Source organism: Oncorhynchus mykiss, chromosome 17, assembly GCF_013265735.2.
Source record: "Oncorhynchus mykiss isolate Arlee chromosome 17, USDA_OmykA_1.1, whole genome shotgun sequence".
Lineage (NCBI taxonomy): Eukaryota > Metazoa > Chordata > Actinopteri > Salmoniformes > Salmonidae > Oncorhynchus > Oncorhynchus mykiss.
Window position 1 is genome coordinate 70,604,997 of NC_048581.1, and position 20,218 is coordinate 70,625,214.

General features: G+C 42.9%; 1 protein-coding gene across 9 annotated transcripts in view; it reads right to left on the reverse strand.

The window, feature by feature from the left end:
- The window catches only part of LOC110493244 (calcium-dependent secretion activator 1), a 155,072-nt gene extending 141,045 nt beyond the window's left edge, over positions 1-14,027 (reverse strand). For 7 of the 9 annotated variants that reach the window (XM_036950557.1, XM_036950556.1, XM_036950555.1 and 4 more), the window contains exons 1-2: positions 13,814-14,027; positions 13,176-13,539 (exon numbers count right to left, since the gene is read on the reverse strand). In XM_036950557.1, the coding sequence (XP_036806452.1) occupies positions 13,176-13,514 (339 nt within the window). In that variant the 5' untranslated portion in view covers positions 13,515-13,539; positions 13,814-14,027. Of the gene's footprint in view, positions 1-13,175; positions 13,787-13,813 lie in introns of those variants that run through there. The other 2 variants (XM_036950551.1, XM_036950550.1) reach the window with 2 other exon arrangements.
- Positions 14,028-20,218: the final 6,191 nt, after the last annotated feature.

Genomic DNA, 20,218 nt, shown 5'->3' on the forward strand with positions numbered 1-20,218 from the left:
ACCGTAATCCATCTATACAGCAAGACATTGAAGTGTGGCATTCAAGAATACAAACAACATACAGCATGGAATAGCACAGCACATAGTGTAACATTTTAGAATAATAAAACACAGCTATATGTATGCAACATCTGAGCTCGTGGCGGGGGGTTAGGCTAATAACGTGCGCCCTTGGTCTTGACATACCCGTTCTGTGGGTGTCGCAGGCACCCACCATTACAGCTATAATTGATCATGCTCTGTGTTCGTGTGTTCACAGTGACTGACTGCACTGATTACTCTTACCACCATGTGTCTGTATAAGTGTATGTGTCCAAGACAGGAAGTGTAGTGCATGTGTGTGGGTGCATTGTACGTATGCGTTGTGTTCATGTGCCTGCACACATGCATGCGTTAAATGTGTGTACAGACCCTGGCGAGGATACAGTACTCACGGACTGGCTGCACAGTAGGAAACCTGACATGGCATCATTAGGTGCTTACACCATGTCATCATGAATTAAGCAGGGAACTATTGAACCAGTTTTGCAACACAAAACTGTTAGAGAGCAAGGAGAGAACGTGAGCGCTATAATACTTCCACTGCACACAAAACCATACCCTGAATTTTCATATCACACAAGAGAATGGCTCTGGACTGTGTGTTCACTCACTAAAACATGCAAGGTCTGCCTTTTATGACATAACTCAAAGATTCTGTTCCAGATTTGCCTGGTGTATTGTACACAATGTACATAAATGAGATATTCTCATATTTTCATGTCAAATACAAGTATAGATTTGATACATTTCTCAAACTCTCATGTACTCTGCTGTACACCACTCACTCGTGGTGTCTAAGAAAGCCATAAAAGTCATTATTTCATTGCCAATTTTGAAGCAGGACTACTAAATCTGTCCTCTGTATCACTCTTCCATCGTTGCACCTCTCTTTCCCTCCATCAGTACACGGAGTAGCTGAGCATATTTGCATCACAGTTAGCTGTCAATGTAGTGGCGCCTGTGCTAATGCTAAATGAAAAAGACACACCCTTCAGCCCTGGTCTCTGTAGTTTTATTGGTCTAACTTTGGATGGTGAAGAGATACTAGAACTCATACTGCTGTTTAACAGTCTTTTGTTTCAACACACGCTGCCTTCCTCTGAACTCAGACAAATACCGATGTCGGTAAAGTGAAGACTTATTTTATCAAATCAATTCACTGTAATTATTATTACGTGATTAAATTAATCACGTAAATGTAATTAACTAGGAAGTCGGGGCACCAAGGAAAATCTTCAGATTACATAGTTATAATTTTCCTAATATAACTCTTCAGATATTTTAATATCTGATCAATTAGTCTTCTAATTAATGAATTATTCTTTACCTCAAGTTAGTCTCATTCCAAACGTCGTAAATTGTTGGTTATCTGCACAAACCCAGCCTTTACTATGAATCATTCATACTTCAATTGTCTTAATCATTTATTTACTAACTAACTAAATAATCACTGAAATGCATAAATAAACACAGTAGATATGGTTACAAGGAAATGTAGGGGAGGTTCCCTAGTGGGCTAAGCAGATATGACGGCTTGGTGGACAAAGGGAAGTGCGTGTGGACTGAAAAGGTCGGGAAAGACAAAGGGAATCACTACACAGTTGATAATTATATTAATTTAAATGCTAATCATTTGCATATGAACGCTCACTCATTCGGGAATAATTGCAATCAATATATATTTATGCCCAATGTGTCGTCGTGATCTCTGTTGGAATCGTCAGTCCTTCTGTTAGAGAGTTCATCTGAGTCTCTCTCCCTCTCTGTTTCCCTGAAGAGCAAAGTCTTTCGTGGTTAGAATGGATACTTCAGAGTACTGTTCTCATAGAATAGATGTTTCGGCGGTTGTCGGTCTTCGCATCCCAGTTTGACATAATTTCTAGCTGCAGACTAGTAATTATTATCTAAGATTTGCTCTTATTCTGTAGGGATTGATAGTCTCAGAGTTTAACCATTTCCCACCGTGGTATGGTTAGGAATTCAACAACCATTGCACTCTTAGCTTACGATGAGGTTTTTGTGGTCTGAAGAGGATTTCCTCAGGTTTTATTCATAACAGTAGAAAAGGGCTGTGCCATGACGCCAGATCATGTCTGTGCTCACTGGGGCGGGCCAATGACTTCCTTTTAAAGCTTTACAGGGAATACAAGTCTTTCACATTAAAGGTTTAACATCATATTACATCATTTCACAAATAGTTTCATCTTTACTCATTCATTTTATACAAGAATTAGATGCAAACCCCATAATTGAGAAATTTACATATTCAGAGATAAAGTTAGGTGTGTTTCCTGTTTAGAAAAGAAAACACACTTGTCATACCCATCCCTTAACTGTCCACTGACCATTCCCACCTTCTCACAAGTGGACATTTTGTGTCAAATCCCCATTTTGTGGATTTTGACGTTTGACATGTGAAATCCTTTATTCTCTCTATGTGTCTCTTCCTGTATGGCCAGGGGGATAGAGTCTCCGCCAGGAATTTACAACCTGAGATAACAGAACCTGGTCGTAGATGAGAGAGAGAGAGAGGGGGGGGGGGTGTGCCACGATCTATACCCAGAAAGGGCCACGTCATGACACCGAGTAGAGCAACGCAGCAGACTTTCTTTTCACCGAGGCAGTATCCCACTTAACACGAGAGGAGGGGAGGTTGTTACACTGTCCCGTTACCTGTCTCATATGCCTCAGAGTACGTGGCTGAGTGGAGACAAAGACATATTACTTGTTAAAGCAAACAGAACAAGTATCCATGGACAAAGGTGTCGGCTCATCAAAGAGGTGAAATTATTTAAAGGGGGTCCTTGTTGTGTGGAGCCCTGTGTATCTGTTACTCTGACAGATTTGTATCCAAAGCCCTGCCACTCTGGAGGCTCCTGAAGAGAGAAGAGAGAAGGGAGATGGGGAATAGAATTAGGGGAAAGGAGCAACAGAGAGATGGAAGAGGAAAGTGGATGAGAGAAGCAGGGGTGATGAACAGTGCAGATAAGCAGAACAAAGGGCTGGGGGAGATACACAGAAGGCAAGGAGCAGGGTAGAGGAGAAGCATAGGAGAAAAGCAAGGAGAAAAGTGGGGGAATGGTAGAAGAGAAGTAGAGAAGAGTGAAGGAGAGAAGGGGAGATGGAGTGAGGGAATGGTAGAGGAGGGGAGGACAGGAGCAGAGAGGAGAAAAGCATGGTTGCGGTGCGGAGGTGTTGGACTGGTTTCATCCAGGCCTATGGGGTGGAAAAGAGGACATATGGCCTGATTGTGTTACTGTACCGCCTCAGCCTCACCTTTTGTGTAATAATCCTAAAATGGGGAATAAATAAAAGACAGTAGGGAGCAGGAGGTTGTTACCATACTGCAGCTCCTTCTGCGTTCAACTCTTGCCTGTGTTTTCAACAATTGGTTTGGCATACAATATTTTTGAGAAGTGGTTGAGCTAGTTAACATATTTCATTTTAGATCATTGGCCTTGCCAGGCTCCTGTCTAACTAGAAAACATGTTTTCAGGAAACAGGTTTCAAATAATATATCACTATGAAAATAACTTCATACCTAAAAAGGCCAAGATGTTTGTTTTGCCCAAGCAATATAGCCCCCACTAACACAACAGCTGCTAATTTTCTCATTTTAATAAGTCCACATTTTCAATGTGGTATTTGAGGGAACGTGAGAAAAGGAGTCATATGGACAAGCATCCAGCAGAAACATTGAGAAAAGAACTTGATGACGGATACAATCACTGTCATAGAGGCCTTTGAGGTATATCGACTGCTGGGAGGAAATTAGCTAAAATTCCAGGCTGAAGGCTCACTGAAAGACAGAGAGAGAGCGAGCAAGAGGAAGAGATAGGAAAAGAGAGAGACAGGAAAGGAGAAGGGGGGCCTGAGACAGAGAATAGGAGGGAGGGAGGAGATACAATCAGACAGAAAGGAGAGAAGAATACAGGGAATATGAGAGGGGAGATAGAGATCTACATCCATGTGAGAGAATTATGAGAGTGAGAGTTACAAGACATTGTAATGATAAAGATACACTTTTCTCAGTCTGAGCTAGCCAATCAGGTTCAAGTGATAGTAAAGGCTAAGCCCAAACTCACAATGAGGGAGTCTTCTCTACTGTTGCAATAACATCCACTTATCATCCTGTTACTGAGAGTGTGTGACCTTAACACAGAGGGACCAATCAAACACATATACTGTTTCAAACTGAGAACCACAGCAAGGCTTACATTCAGAGACTATCTCAAGCTAGGTCCCCTGACAACCCTAAAGAGAGAAGACAAATCAACTGTCTTGTTTCTAGCTCAGATTCCATTCAATCTGCTCAGGGTGGGACTTGAGGGCAGACAATAGCAATCACATATAATGACACGTGACGCAAGTGTCTGTGTACACAATAACAGTAAACGATGAGAGAGAAAGGTGAGCCTACATCCCCCCCATAATGGTCTAATGGAGCAAACCCCAAAGACTGCATGAAAACAAACCAGATAAAGATGCAAATTAGTCAAGGAGAAATAACGTTTTTCTGAGACCAATCCAACAAAGACTTTAGATGTGCCGTTAGCTCTGTTTTTCATAATGGGGAATGCAAGAGAGGGTATTGTGAGATTCATTTTAAAGGGATACTTCGTGATTTTGGCAACGAGGCCCTTTATCTACAGTGTGTTCAGAAAGTATTCATACCCTTTGACTTATGCCACATGTTGTTGTGTTACAGCTTGTATTCAAAATTGATTCAATATTTTTTTCTACACACAATACTCCATAATACTCCAATCAACACACAATACTCCATAATGACAAAGTGAAAATATGTTTTGAGAAATTATTGAAAATGTATTGAAAATGAAATACAGAAACATCTCATTTACATAAGTATTCACAGCCTGTTAGATTCACCTTTGTCAGTGATTACAGATGCGAGTCTTTCTGGGTAAGTCTCAGAAACATTAATGTTGTCTAGGTAAGCAACTCCTGTGTATATTTGGCCTTGTGTTTCAGGTTATTGTCCTGCTGAAAGGTGAATTAATCTCCCAGTGTCTGGTGGAAAGCAGACTGAACTAGGTTTTCCTCTAGGAGTTTGCCTGTGCTTAGCTCCATTCCGCTTATTTTTTATCCTGAAAAACTCCCCAGTCCTTAACGATTGCAAGCATACCCATAACATTATACAGCCACCACTAAGCTTGAAAATCTGGAGAGTGGTACTCAGTAATGTGTTGTATTTGCCCCAAACATAACACTTTCTTCTCAGAATAAAAAGTAAATTGCTTTGCCAATTTTTTGCAGTATTACTTTAGTGCCTTGTTGCAAACAGGATGCATGTTTTAGAATATTTTTTATTATGTACGTGCTTCTTTCTTTTCATTCTCTCAATTAGCTTAGTATTGTGGAGTAACTATACTGTTGTTGAACCATCCTCAGTTTTCTCCGATCACAGCCATTAAACTCTGTAACTGTTTTAAAGTCACTAATGGCCTTGTGGTGAAATTCCTGAGCGGTATCCTTCCTCTCCGGCAACTAAGTTCAGAAGGACGCCTGCATCTTTGTAGTGACTGGGTGTATTGATACACCATCCAAAGTGTAATTCATAACTTCACCATGCTCAAAGGGATATTCAATGTCAGCTTTTTTATTTTTACCCATCCATCGATAGGTGCCCTGCTTTGGAAGGCATTGGAAGACCTCCTTGGACTTTGTGGTTGGATCTGTATTTGAAATTCACTGTTCGACTGAGGGACCGCACAGATAATTGTGTGTGGGGTACAGAGGTGAGGTATTCCAAAATCATGTAAAACACTATTATTGCACACAGAGTGAGTTCATGCCATTTATTATGTGACTTTTTCAGCAAATGTTTACTTCTGAAGTTATTTAGGCTTGCCATAACAAAGGGGATGAATACTTATTTACTCAAGACATTTCAGCTTTTTTTTGTAATGAATTTGTAAAATGTTGTAAAAACATAATTCCACTTTGACATTATGGGGTATTGTGTGTAGGCCAGTGACACAGAATCTCAATTGAATTCATTTAAATGCAGGCTGTAACACAATAAAATAGTCAAGGAGTGTGAATACTTTCTAAAGGCACTGTACTTCCCCAGAGTAAGATGAACTTGTGGATACCATGTTCGTCTTTGTGTCCAGTGTGAAGGAGGTTAGAGGAAGTTTCACGGGCCAATGCCAACTACCATTAGTGTAAAAACTGGAAGTCTATGGCTATCTCCTACAGTAACATTTAAGAGATCAGCTCAGCATGACTTTAATGGGTGAGACAGGACAAGGTCACACCCCAGATATTGTACAATCGCCAGCTCATCAAGTAAAGGATCAAGAGCAGTAATTAAGTGCCCTCTATTTTATGGTGGGCCACTGTTTGACCTTGCATCCATTCACTCAACATTAGTCGTTTTTGTAATGTGTCAAAGATAGTTTCTAAATGGAGCAGACTAACCAGTCTGACAACTTATCCCAGGAGAGTGAACCCTCGCCACTCATCTCCACAAAATGTTGGCTAACAAGAACCACCCATCAGACTGCATGGTGTATGTTTCATGAGACTCACTAAAGAATTCCAAATTGTCTGGTGTATTTCATCATGCGAGAAAGGGATCATAACATGTTGTCATCATGAGAAATCAGCACCTGCAAAGCCTTCCATGGAGTATTGCGGATGGACAACTGTAATCTCAGGAGCCCCAGTATCTGCTGGATTTCTTTACCCCCTGTCATGGCAATCTCATAATGGCCAGTTTGAAGGTAATAACAAAAACCAGCAGACACTCCTCCATCCAAGCACCGGAGTTGCCCATCCCTAATATACTGACACAAGATTCCCTTACGACGACGATAAGGCCTACTCATACTTGTCATCATTAACCATCAGCATAAGCCGAGTCCATTAATTGTGGAAGCCTAGTATAGGCTAGGAGGAATACTGTAATTCTATTCCATGAAGAACAAAAAGGAAACACCTTCATATTAAGGGGATCAGATAACAGGTCACTCCGAGTCTGTAGCAAGATGGAGTAGCAAGATGGCGCCGACAGAGAGGGTTGCCTTGCTTCTAGTCCTTTGGAAACTATGCAGTATTTTGTTTTTTTTATGTATTATTTCTTACATTGTTAGCCCAGAAAATCTGAAGTATTATTACATACACCCGGGAATAGCTATTGGATATCAGAGCGACGTCAAGTTGCCAACATTATGACCAGGATTACAACTTTCCCGAAGCGGATCCTTTGTTCGCACCACCACCCAGGGCATTTCATCTGATCACAATGGCCGACCCAAAACAACATAGCCGAAGAAGAGGTAGACGGAGCGGCCTCCTGGTCAGACTTCGGAGGCGTGCACATAGCTAACCGCTTCCGAGTATATTAGTCACCAAAGTCCAGTCTCTAGATATTAAGGTAGACGAAATTAGGGCAACTAATTTCATGGAAACATGGCTCTCTCAGGATATGTTGTCGGAGTTGGTACAGCCACCGGGATTCTTTATGCGTCGCGCCGACAGAAATAAACATCTTTCTGGGAAGAAGAAGGGTGGGAGCGTATGCTTCATGATTACCAACTCATGGCATAATCGTAACAACATCCATGAACTCAAGTCATTTTGTTCACCTGACCTAGAATTCCTCACAATAAAATAACGACCATATTATTTCCCAAGAGAATTCTTGTCGATTGTTGTCACAGATGTGTATATCCCCCCTCAAGCCGATATCCCGACAGCTCTCAAGGAACTTCACTGGACTCTATGCAAACTCGAAACCATATATCCGGAGGCTGCATTTATTGTAGCTGGGGATTTTAACAAAGCAAATTTGAGAACAAGGCTAGCTAAATTCTATCAGCATAGTAATTGTAGCACTCATGCTGCAATACACTAGATCACTGCTACTCTAACTTCCGTGATGCATACAAGGCCCTCCCACACCCTCCAGTCGGGAAATCTGAACATGACTCCAATTAGCTCCTCCCGTCCTATAGGCAGAAACTCAAACAGGATGTACCCATGACAAGAACTATTCAACGCTGGTCTGACCAATCGGAATCCAAGCTTCAAGATTGTTTTGATCGCGCGGACTGGGAAATGTTCTGGGCAGCCTCAGAGAATAATATTGATTTATACGCTGATTCAGTGAGTGAGTTTATAAGGAAGTGCATTGGAGATGTTGCACCCACTGTGACTACTAAAACCTACACTAACTAGAAACCGTGGATAGATGGCGGCATTTGTGCAAAACTGAAAGCGCGACGACGGGATTTAACCATGGAAAGATGACTGGGAATATGGCCGAATACAAACAGTGTAGTTATTCCCTCCGCAAGGCAATCAAACAAGCGAAATATCGGTATAGGGACAAAGTGGAGTCGCAATTCAACGGCTCAGACGTACGTGGCAGGGTCTACAGGCAACCATGGACTACAAAAAGAAAACCAGCCACATCACGGACACCGACATCTTGCTTCCAAACAAACTAAACACCTTCTTTACCAGCTTTGAGGATAACACCAGTGCCACCGACGCGGCTCGCTACCAAGGACAGTGGGCCCACCCTCTCCTTCTCTGTGGCTGGCGTGAGTAAAACATTTAAATGTGTTAACCCTCGCAAGGCTGCCAGCCCAGATGGCCATGCACGCCTCCAACTCAATCATCAGGTTTGAACACGACACAACAGTAGTGGGCTTGATTACCAAAAACGACGAGACATCCAACAGGGAGGAGGTGAGGGTACTCGGAGGGTGGTGTCAGGAAAACAACCTCGCACTCAATGTGAACAAAACAAAGGAGATGATCGTGGACTTCAGGAAACAGCAGAGGGAGCACCCCCATATCCACATTGATGGGACAGCAGTGGAGAAGGTAGAAAGTTAAGTTCCTCGGCGTACACATTACTGACAAACTGGTGAAGTGAAATGAAATGGTCCACCCACACAGACAGTGTGGTGAAGAAGGCGCTACAGCGCCTCTACAACCTCAGGACGCTGAATAAATGTGGCTTGTCAACTAAAACCCTCACAAACCTTTACAGATGCTTAATTGAAAGCATCCCGTAGCACTATATCACCGCCCACACCCGCAAGACCCTGCAGAAGGTGGTGCGGTCTGCACAACGCATCATCGGGGGCAAACTACCTGCCCTCCAGGACACCTACACCACCCAATGTCAAGAACAACTACCACCCGAGCCACTGCCTGTTCACCCCGCTACCATCCAGTAGGCGAGGACAGTATAGGTGCATCAAAGCTGGGACAAAGATTCATCAACTGAGACATATACTGAACAAGTTCCACAGACATGGAATAATGTGTTATTGAACAAAGGCGAGGGTCAAAATCAAAAGTAACTGTCAGTAGCTGGTGTGGCCACCAGCTGCATTAAGTACTGCAGTGGTCATGTGGTTTGGCCTCAGGCCAGTAAGTGTGAGTATCCTCCTCATGGACTGCACCAGATTTGCCAGTTCTTCCTGTGAGATGTTACCCCATTCTTCCACCAAGGCACCTGCAAGTTCCCAGACAATTCTGGGGGGAATGGCCCTAGCACTCACCCTCCGATCCAACAGGTCCCAGACGTGCTAAATGGGATTGAGATCCGGGCTCTTCGCTGGCCATGGCAGAACACTGACATTCCTTGCAGGAAATCACGCACAGAACGAGCAGTATGGCTGGTGGAATTGTCATGCTGGAGGGTCATGTCAGGATGAACCTGCAGGAAGGATACCACATGAAGGAGGAGGATGTCTTCCCTGTAACGCACAGCGTTGAGATTGCCTACAATGACAACAAGCTCAGTCCGATGATGCTGTGTCATACCACCCCAGACCGTGACAGACCCTCCACCTCCAAATCGATCCCGATCCAGAGTACAGGCCTCAGTGTAAGGCTCTTTCCTTCGACGATTAACGCAAATCCGACCATCACCCCTGGTGAGACAAAACTGCGACTTGTCAGTGAAGAGCACTTTTTGCCAGTCCTGTCTGGTCCAGCGACATTGGGTTTGTGCCCATAGGCAACGTTGTTGCCGATGATGTCTGTTGAGGACCTGCCTTACAACAGGCCTACAATCCCTCAGTCCAGCCTTTCTCCAGACAGTATGAGCACTGATGGAGGGATTGTGTATTCCTGGTGTAACTCAGGCAGTTGTTGTTGCCATCCTGAACTTGTCCTGCAGGTGTGATTTTCGGACAAACCGATCCTGTACAGGTGTTGTTACACGTGGTCTGCCACTGCGAGGACGATCAGCTGTCCATCCTGTCTCTCTGTAGCGCTGTCTTAGGCGCCTCGCAGTACAGACATTGAAATGTATTTCCCTGGCCACATCTGCTGTCCTCTTGCCTCCTTGCAGCATGCCTAAGGCACATCCACGCAGATTAGCAGGGACCCTGGGAATCTTTCGTTTGGTGTTTTTCAGAGTCAGTAGAAAGGCCTCTTTAGTGTCCTATGTTTTCCTAACCGTGACCTTAATTGCCTACCGTCTGTAAGCTGTTAGTGTCTTAACGACTGTTCCACAGGTGCAAGTTAATTAATTGTTTATGGTTCATTGAACAAGCATGGGAAACAGTGTTTAAACACTTTACAATAAAGATGTGAAGTTATTTGGATTGTTACGAATTATCTTTGAAAGACAGGGTCCTGAAAAAGGGATGTTTCTTTTTTTGCTGAGTTTATATAATGTATTTTATACCATCTATTGCATCTTGCCTATGCCGCTCGGTCATCGCTCATTCATACACTTATATGTATATATTCTTATTCCATCCCTTTACTTAGATTGGTGTGTATTAGATTGTTGTTGTAGAATGGTCAGATTACTGTGCGATATTACTGCACTGTCGGAACTAGAAGTACAAGCATTTCGCTACACTCGCAATGACATCTGCTAACCATGTATATGTGACCAATAAAATGTTATTTGATTAGATTTATTTAGTCTATCTCTGACTTCACCATTTAAAAAATATATAATGGAGACATCCAGATGAATGTCATCACTGCTCTGACTTTTTGCTGTCACCACAACGGCCGCTGTATTAAAAAAATCGGATTAAATCTGCAGGTATTAAAAATATGCTGCCCACTGGCTGGGATATTAGATGGACATGTTACTCATTTTAAGTTTAAAACCTTTAGTGACTACCCATCCAGCATACGCAGCATGTGCGTAATCATCGACTGACACTAATTAGCATAACGCAATGGGCATAAATATTCCTAGAAAATATTCCTATTCATGAAAATCACAAATGAAATATATTGAGACACAGCTTAGCCTTTTGTTAATCACCCTATCATGTCAGATTTTCAAAATATGCTTTACAGCCAAAGCTAGACAAGCATTTATGTAAGTTTATCGATAGCCTAGCATAGCATTTTGTCCAGCTAGCAGCAGGTAACTTGGTCATGGAAATCAGAAAGGCAATCAAATTAAATCGTTTACCTTTGATGAGCTTCGGATGTTTTCACTCACGAGACTCCCAGTTAGATAGCAAATGTTCCTTTTTTCCAAAAATATTATTTTTGTAGGAGAAATAGCTCTTGTTCTTCACGTTTGGCTGAGAAATTGCCCGGAAATTGCAGTCACGAAAACGCCAAAAATATTCAAAATTAGCTCCATAATATCGACAGAAACATGGCAAATGTTGTTTATCAATCCTCAAGGTGTTTTTCAAATATCTATTCGATAATATATCCGTCGGGACAATTAGTTTTTCAGTAGGACCGATTGGAATAATGGCTACCTCTGTATTTTACTGGGAGCCATCAGGTGACCACTTTCGCAATGTAGCCGCTTACGGGTATTCTTCAACATAAATGCGTAAAACTACCTCACTATGTTGTAGACACCTTCGGGAATACGGAGAAAGAGTAATCTGGTTGATAGCCCATTCACTGCTCAATAGGGACGCATTGGAACGCAACACTTTCAAAACATGAGGCACTTCCGGATTGGATTTTTCTCAGGCTTTTGCCTGCAACATCAGTTCTGTTATACTCACAGACAATATTTTTACAGTTTTGGAAACTTTAGAGTGTTTTCTATCCTAAGCTGTTAATTATATGCATATTCTAGCATCTTGTCCTGACAAAATATCCTGTTTACTACGGGAACGTTATTTTTCCAAAAATGAAAATACTGCCCCCTAGTCACTAAAGGTTATTAAGGGCTTTGAGAGAAGGAAATAATATGTTACTTTTAGCAAAAACATCTACTTGAATTAAGCCAGTCTATACATTTTTATTATTTGGGAGATGGACAATGTTATTCATGCTGAAAAATGCAAAGCTAATACAGTATGTAAATGAGGCTGATGTGATTGTAATATCTCCTGGAGCTGGGCACATTACTATTCAGGTAGCTTAGATCAAAGCTCTACATGACCAATAGGTTTCCACTAGCAGGTGTGTGTGTGAATTTTCTTGACCATGACTAGGCTACATGTTATAATGTACTAGATGCAGTGGAAATTCATCTGTCAGATGAAATATAGGCCTACAGCACATTTCCTGTAGACAACAATAGAAATGCTACTCTGTGAAATAAGCAATTAATCTGGTGTTAGAGATCGTTCGCGCAAAAGCCTTACAAGCTTTACTTGATTCATGTAGGAACAGAAGGATGATTATCCTCCCTAGAGGCTAGACTTATGGAAGTGCTACTACAATGGGCAGGGCACCAGAGCAGAGTCACTGACAGGCAGTGGGTGAGATGAAGGTGGCACTTTAAATTACCCACAAACACAAAGCCCACTATATTTACAGCTATATGGCACTTCCTTGTGATTGAATTAGACTACATTTCAACAGGAGGTGCACTTAAAGGAAACTATGTGACTGTGCAACTGGTAGACATGTCACTGATGTAGTTTTGCTGCTATTAAAATATGCCTTTACTGGACCTGCTTCTTTCCAACACCAGTATCAGAAGAGTGGGGGCTGCACTCTAATCGCCCCCCCATCATTAAAGCTCTATTAGTTAACATTATGCAAGGGTGGTTCCCTTCTAATAATGACTACCCTACCATTAATCCCATGCCAGAAGACTAGTTTCACGATATACTACAGTATAGGATATATCTTAATTACTTTTAAAAAGTATGTAGTCACTGTTGTGTGTTTATTATTTACAGTCGCCTTACCTTCTGCTGTCGTCTGGCCATGTCGGTGGGTTGCTTGGCATTAAAAGGGTAGGCAATGCAGCGCATTACAAAGACATAGAGCTGGAGCCTCTTCTTTCGCTCTTCCTCCTCCCTCTGCATCTTTTCCAGATCATCTTTCTCCTTATCGCTGGCCACCGAGGGGCTGGGGCTGGATGGGCGAGCACTGCTTCCCCGGCTTGAGGGCTGGAGCCCACCAGAACTCTCGGTGGTCCGGCTGGGTGACACCCGTGCGCCCCCGGTATTTGGTGCCAACACCTCTTTGCGTTCTTCTTCTACCATCTCATCCGCTTCCTCCTCACTGGAAGATGGGTCCAACATGTTGGTGGTCTTGGATGGAGACTATCTAGACAGAGTGAAAAAGCGGAGACCAAAAAGAATATTAGTGCTACAGGTTTTTCAAGAACGACAGTGTTCAGAGACAGCTGCTATCTGTGTTGCATTGGCAACGCTAGAGGGGGGAGGGGGGGATGAGTAGAAAAAAATACTGATAAACTCGATGTAAACCAGGAAATCTCAGTTGAGAGGAATTACGAAAGCCCAAGACTGATGTAGAAAGAGGGTCAAACTCTGCACAAAAAGCTATTGAATTCGAACGAAATAAATGTGTAGTTGCTTACCCTACGAGTTTTCAGCGTTTAACTCTCCAGTCACCGCCGGGGATTTGCTAGGATGCTATGAGAAGGGGTGGGGTCGGATGAAAGACGATAAAGAACGCTTTTCAGTAGCCTGCTAAGCAACGCGCGGATGGGGAAGGTACCGGGAACTGACCATGGTTCTGAATATAAAGGCGAATTATAGCGGGCGGTGGGAGCGCAGTTGACGCGACAACCTATTTACTACATCCACCTGATGATCTGAGACATCTCCAATGGAGATTCTCACAAATTACGCCTTTTCCCACATAATTATTTATTTATTCCCAATATTCAATATTATTTCCGCAAACTCCACTTGTTGCCCTATTCTGAATTTGATACATGGAATAGTCAATAGTCAGACTTGAAGTGCGTAATCGACTATTCATTCCTATATGTTTGTACATTATAGTGCCTATGTTGCATTGTTTCCTAGTAGGCCTAGGGTAATATTGCCTATAGGGCCTATATCATACGTATCAGAATTGAGCTGCAAAATTAAATCAGTATGGTGATGACATATATGCGTTATAGAAAACACATTTAGCCTACACATCTCCACGGTTGTCATCAATCTTCAATGCTGACAGCATGATGCCTGGCCAAGGAGTAATTGTCAACGTTTTGTTAAAAATATATTAGATTTGAAAAAAATAAACAAACATAAACTGCTGTTTTAAGGATGAAATTTCAACCACAGGAGTGTGTCATCGTGGTAATCAATTTTCAACATACACAAACCTTGTATAAAATATGTTGAATTTGTACCTTTGAAACAACACAAGATCTTCAACATTATATCATCCACTATCAGAAATAAAACAGTCTGAAAAGACAGCACCTCTTACTGGAGGGCTGATTTATCTACAGCTATACTTCTGATCTCCATCCAGTGTTTTAACAAAGCCCAGGCCTGCTTCGCTTTTATTTTTGTCACGGACTACTACCAATGTGCAATTATGTGAATTGATACGTTTTAATAGCGAAATAGATTCACTGTTGCTATCGAAGTCATAGGTAAGTCATATATCATCAATGATACTATTTAGTCCTATTTAGTATTTGCGAAGTCATCAACAGCTATTGTTTCAATTCAACCCAGGGTTCAACTAAAACTAGACAATACATATAGGCCTTGGGTTCAAGCTTTGGTTGATTTCCAATGTAATAATTCATGTGTTGGATTCACGTCTCCATCTCAGTCAAAAAGCAATTTTAAAGAATAGCACTAAATCAAACTTCATTTGAAGTGCATTTGCCGTTTGATTTTATTTAGTCACATTTAGTCACTTTAATTTTGGTTGAGACGGAGACTTGAATCCAACATATCAATTTTTAATTTGTAGACAAACTGGAATTAAAGCAAGACTAAGTCAGTGACACAAAATATCTGCTTTAAATGTTGATACAACCAAACACAATTCAATATCACTTTAGCAATACAATAAATAACCTATTAACTTGTGGACAAGTTAACAAATGATATGTTGGATTCACGTCTCCAAGTACACCACAAATAAAAATTAAGCAATAGGATTAAGCCAGTGGCTCAGATGAAACAATCCAAGCATTAGCATCTCCTTTAAATGTTGACAGTTGCTTGCATTGTCAACCAAACACATTTCAATATAACTTTTGTAAAACGTTAACTAGCCTAAAGTTAAGGCTAATTAATGTAACAGTATTTAATTTAATTTAAAATGAGTAACACATCCATTGCCACATTGAGGTTACTGTTACTAAAATTGATGAAAATGTGGATGAAAATATATTATCTTTTAGGCATGTGATTTTGACTGAAAACAGAGTAGCCAAATTGACATTTTAGCATTCAAATGTAAGAATTACTTTTTTTTCATTGTCAAATGAAAATGTATTGGTTACATACACAGTTATGCAAATGCTATCGCAGGTGCAGCAAAATGCTTATGTTTCTAACTCTAACATCCTACACCGGGTCCGACACTCTGTCAGAGGTGTAGGATGTGGCAGGGTTTGTACACTATTACGGATTACAAAGGGAAAACCAGCAGTGATTTTCCCAGTAATGCAAATATCCCAGATGAGCTGAATGACTGAATGACAACACTGAGCCAGGCATGAGAGCCCCTACTGTTTTGTAGTATCCAATTGGTAGTGACAGTCTTGTCTCATCGCTGCAACTCCCGTATGGACTTGGGAGAGGCGAAGGCCGGGAGCTGTGCGTCCTCCGAAACACAATCCAGCAAAGCGGCACTACTTCTTGACACATTGCCATTTAACCCGGAAGCCAGTTGCAATGTGTTGGAGGAAACACTGTGCACCTGACAATCGTGTCAGCGTGCATTGTACCCAGCCCACCACAGGAGTTGCTAGAGCGCGGTGGGACAAGACCCTCCCCTAACCCGGACGACGCTGGGCCAATTGTGCGCCGCCCCATGGGTCTGCCAGTTGCGGCCGGCTGTGACAGAGCCTGGACTCGAACCAAGATCTCTATTGGTACAGCTAGCACTGCGATGCAGTGCCTTAGACCACTGCGCCACTCGGGAGGCCCGATGTAAGACTTAAATAGGTTAACACTCACAAGGCCGCTGGGCCAGACGGAATACCAGGGCACATTGTCAGAGCATGAACAGACCAGCTGGCAAGTGACTTCACAAACATTTTCAACATGTCCTTGTCCCAGTCTGTAATCCTAACATGTTTCAAGCAGACCACCATTGTCCCTGTTCCTAAGAACCAGTGGTGGAAAAAGTACTCAATTGTCATACCTTAATAGAAAATGACGTAATAGTGAAATTCATCCAGTAAAATACTACTTAAGTAAAAGTCTAAACGTTTTTGGTTTTCAATATTAATAAGTATCAAAAGTAAATGTAATTGCTAAAATATATTTAAGTATCAAAAGTAAAAATAATAACAAATTCCTTATATTTGTAACTGACGAGGAGGAGTAGTAGGAAGGATCGGAGGACCAATGCGCAGTGTGGTAAATGTTCATGATTGTAACGGCTGTCTTGGGAAGAAGGTGAGGACCAATGCGCAGCGTGGTACGTGTTGATCTTTTTTAATGTAAACTGAACACTGAATAACAAAACAACAAAGAAAATAACCAAAACAGTTCTGTCTGGTGCAGACCCACAAAGACAGAAAACAACCACCCACAAAACACAATAGAAACCATGCTCCCTAAATATGGTTCTCAATCAGGGACAACGATTGACAGCTGCCTCTGATTGAGAACCATACCAGGCCAAACACAGAAATGGCAAATCATAGAAAACTAACATAGACAACCCACCCCCTGACCATACTAAAACAAAAGACAAAAAAAGGTACTAAGGTCAGAACGTAACAGTAACCCCCCCAAAGGTGCGGACTCCGGCCGCAAAACCTGAACCTATAGGGGAGGCTCTGGCAGCTCCTGACTGGCGGGCGGCTCTGGCAGCTCCTGACTGGCGGGAGACTCTGGCAGCTCAGGACAGACGGGAGACTCTGGCAGCTCAGGACAGACGGGAGACTCTGGCAGCTCAGGACAGACGGGAGACTCTGGCAGCTCAGGACAGACGGGAGACTCTGGCAGCTCAGGACAGACGGGAGACTCTGGCAGCTCAGGACAGACGGGAGACTCTGGCAGCTCAGGACAGACGGGAGACTCTGGCAGCTCAGGACAGACGGGAGACTCTGACAGAGCTGGGCAGGAGGAAGACTCTGACAGCGCTGGGCAGGAGGAAGACTCTGGCAGCACTGGACGGGAGCACCTGTAGGAAGGAGACGGAGAGACAGCCTGGTGCGGGGGGCTACCACTGTAGGGCTGGTGCGTGGAGGCGGCACCGGATAGACCGGAACGTGGAGGCGCACTGCAGATCTCGAGCACCGAGCCTGCCCAACCCTATCTGGCTGAATGCACTGGCGAACCGGGGGCACCATACGTAGGGCTGGTGCCATGTACCCCGGCCCGAGGAGACGCACTGTAGACCAGATGCGCTGAGCCAGTTTCATGGCACCTGGCTCGATGCCCACTCTAGCCTGGCCGATACGAGGCGCTGCAATGTACCGCACCGGGCTATGCACGCACACCGGGGACACCGTGCGCCTCATGGCATAACACGGTGCCTGCCCGGTCCCTCTCTCTCCACGGTAAGCACGGGAAGTTGGCGCAGGTCTCCTACCTGACTTCGCCACACTCCCCGTGTGCCCCCTCCAATACATTTTTGGGGCTGCCTCTCGGGCTTCCAGCTGCGCTGCCGTGCTGCCTCCTCATACCGGCGCCTCTCAGCTTTCGCTGCCCCCAGCTCTGCCTTGGGGCGGCGATATTCCCCAGCCTGTGCCCAGGGTCCTTTGCCGTCCAGGATCTCCTCCCAAGTCCAGTTCTCCAGGTATCGCTGCCTCTCGTCACCACGCTGCTTGGTCCTTTCTTGGTGGGTGGTTCTGTAAGCCAAACACAGAATTGGCAAATCATAGAAAACTAACATAGACAACCCACCCAACTCATGACCATACTAAAACAAAAGACAAAACAAAGGAACTAAGGTCAGAACGTGACAATTATATTTATTATAACTCAGAACACTAAAGAATAAAACAACAAAGAGACCGAAATGAAACCGAAACAGTTCTGTCTGGTGCAGACACAAAACAGGAAATAATCACCCGCAACTCAAGGGTGAAAACAGGCTACCTAAGTATGGTTCTCAATCAGGGACAACGATTGACAGCTGCCTCTGATTGAGAACCATACCAGGCCAAACACAGAAATCCCAAATCATAGAAAAAAGAACATAGACTGCCCACCTCATCTCACACCCTGACCATACTAAAACAAAGACAAAACAAAAATGAACTAAGGTCAGAACGTGACAATATTAAGAAAACCAGGCACAATTTTCAGTTTATTTATTTACGGAGAGCCAGGGGCACACACATTTACAAACAAAGCATTTGTGTTTAGGGAGTCCGCCAGGGATGACCCTTGATAAGTGCATGAATTGGACCCTAAGCATTCCGTAACAGCATCCTCAGATCCTCAAAAGGTTCTACAGCTGCACCATCGAGAGTATCCTGACTGGTTGCATCACTGCTTAGTATGGCAACTGCTCGGCCTTTCGTGGAAATTTCCTTACTTACCAAATGATGAGAGAGCAAATCACACACGAGTCAGAGTTATGCTTAATCTTCACCTTTAATAATAATTAAGCTTTTGCAATAGCATTTTGACTTTCAACAGTTCATTATCTCTAAATGAAAAGTTGAGAGTCCCAACATAATGGCAAATGGGTTCCTTTATAGCAAAGATCCACCCCCTCTCAAGACGACATGACAAAACACAGGTCTTAGGAACTTACACAAAGAAAAAACCTTACTTCAGAGAGAATATCCCCTAGTCAGACAGAATGGCCTATAAATTATCGTTCAGTTTGGTCTCCTAAACAAAGCTCTTATCTCCTCCTTGGTACAAAATGGTACCAAGACATTACCCCCACCCTATGATATATATCAAATTGTCATTTAGATAGAACCAATTCTAAATACAACCAATCAGAGGACAAACTCACGGAGAGGAGAGTGGCCCTATAGGTCAACAAAGAGGGAGCATAGAATGATTCCAGACACTGTCACCCTCCTTTCCCCGATGAGAAAATTAGGGAGTCACTGGCACACAGAAAATATATGTTTACACATGATGACCCCTTGACCTCTCCCCTCTCAGCGGCCCATGCAACTTAGTCCTGACATAGAACAGATAACTGCCAATGGCCACCACTATAGTACAACAAAATACATTCTTATGAGAAATAACTCTTAAGCATATCATGGAAATAAAACATCTTATCTATGTTACCCAACTAATTCTGATCATTCCCTAACAGGCACTACAGAGGGTAGTAAATCACTGGGGCCAAGCTTCCTGCCATCCAGGACATCTATACCAGGCAGTGACAGGGGAAGGCCCTACAAATTACGACACGGCAAGTGGTACCAGAGCGCCAAGTCTAGGTCCAAAGGCTTCTAAACAGCTTCTACCCCCAAGCCATAAGACTTCTGAACACCAAATCAAATGGCTACCCAGACTATTTGCATTGCGCCCCCTCTTTTACACCGCTGCCACTCTGTTGTTGTCTATGCATAGTCACTTTAATAACTCTACCTACAGTTACTACCTACAGTTACATACATTTAAACTCAGTTTTTCACAAATCCTAACATTTAATCCTAGTAAAAATTCCCTGTCTTAGGTCAGTTAGGATCACCACTTTATTTTAAGAACGTGAAATGTCAGAATAATAGTAGACAGAATGATTTTTTTCAGCTTTTATTTCTTTCATCACATTCCTAGTGGGTCAGAAGTTTACTTACACTCAATTAGTATTTCGTAGCATTGCCTAAATTGTTTAACTTGGGTCAAAC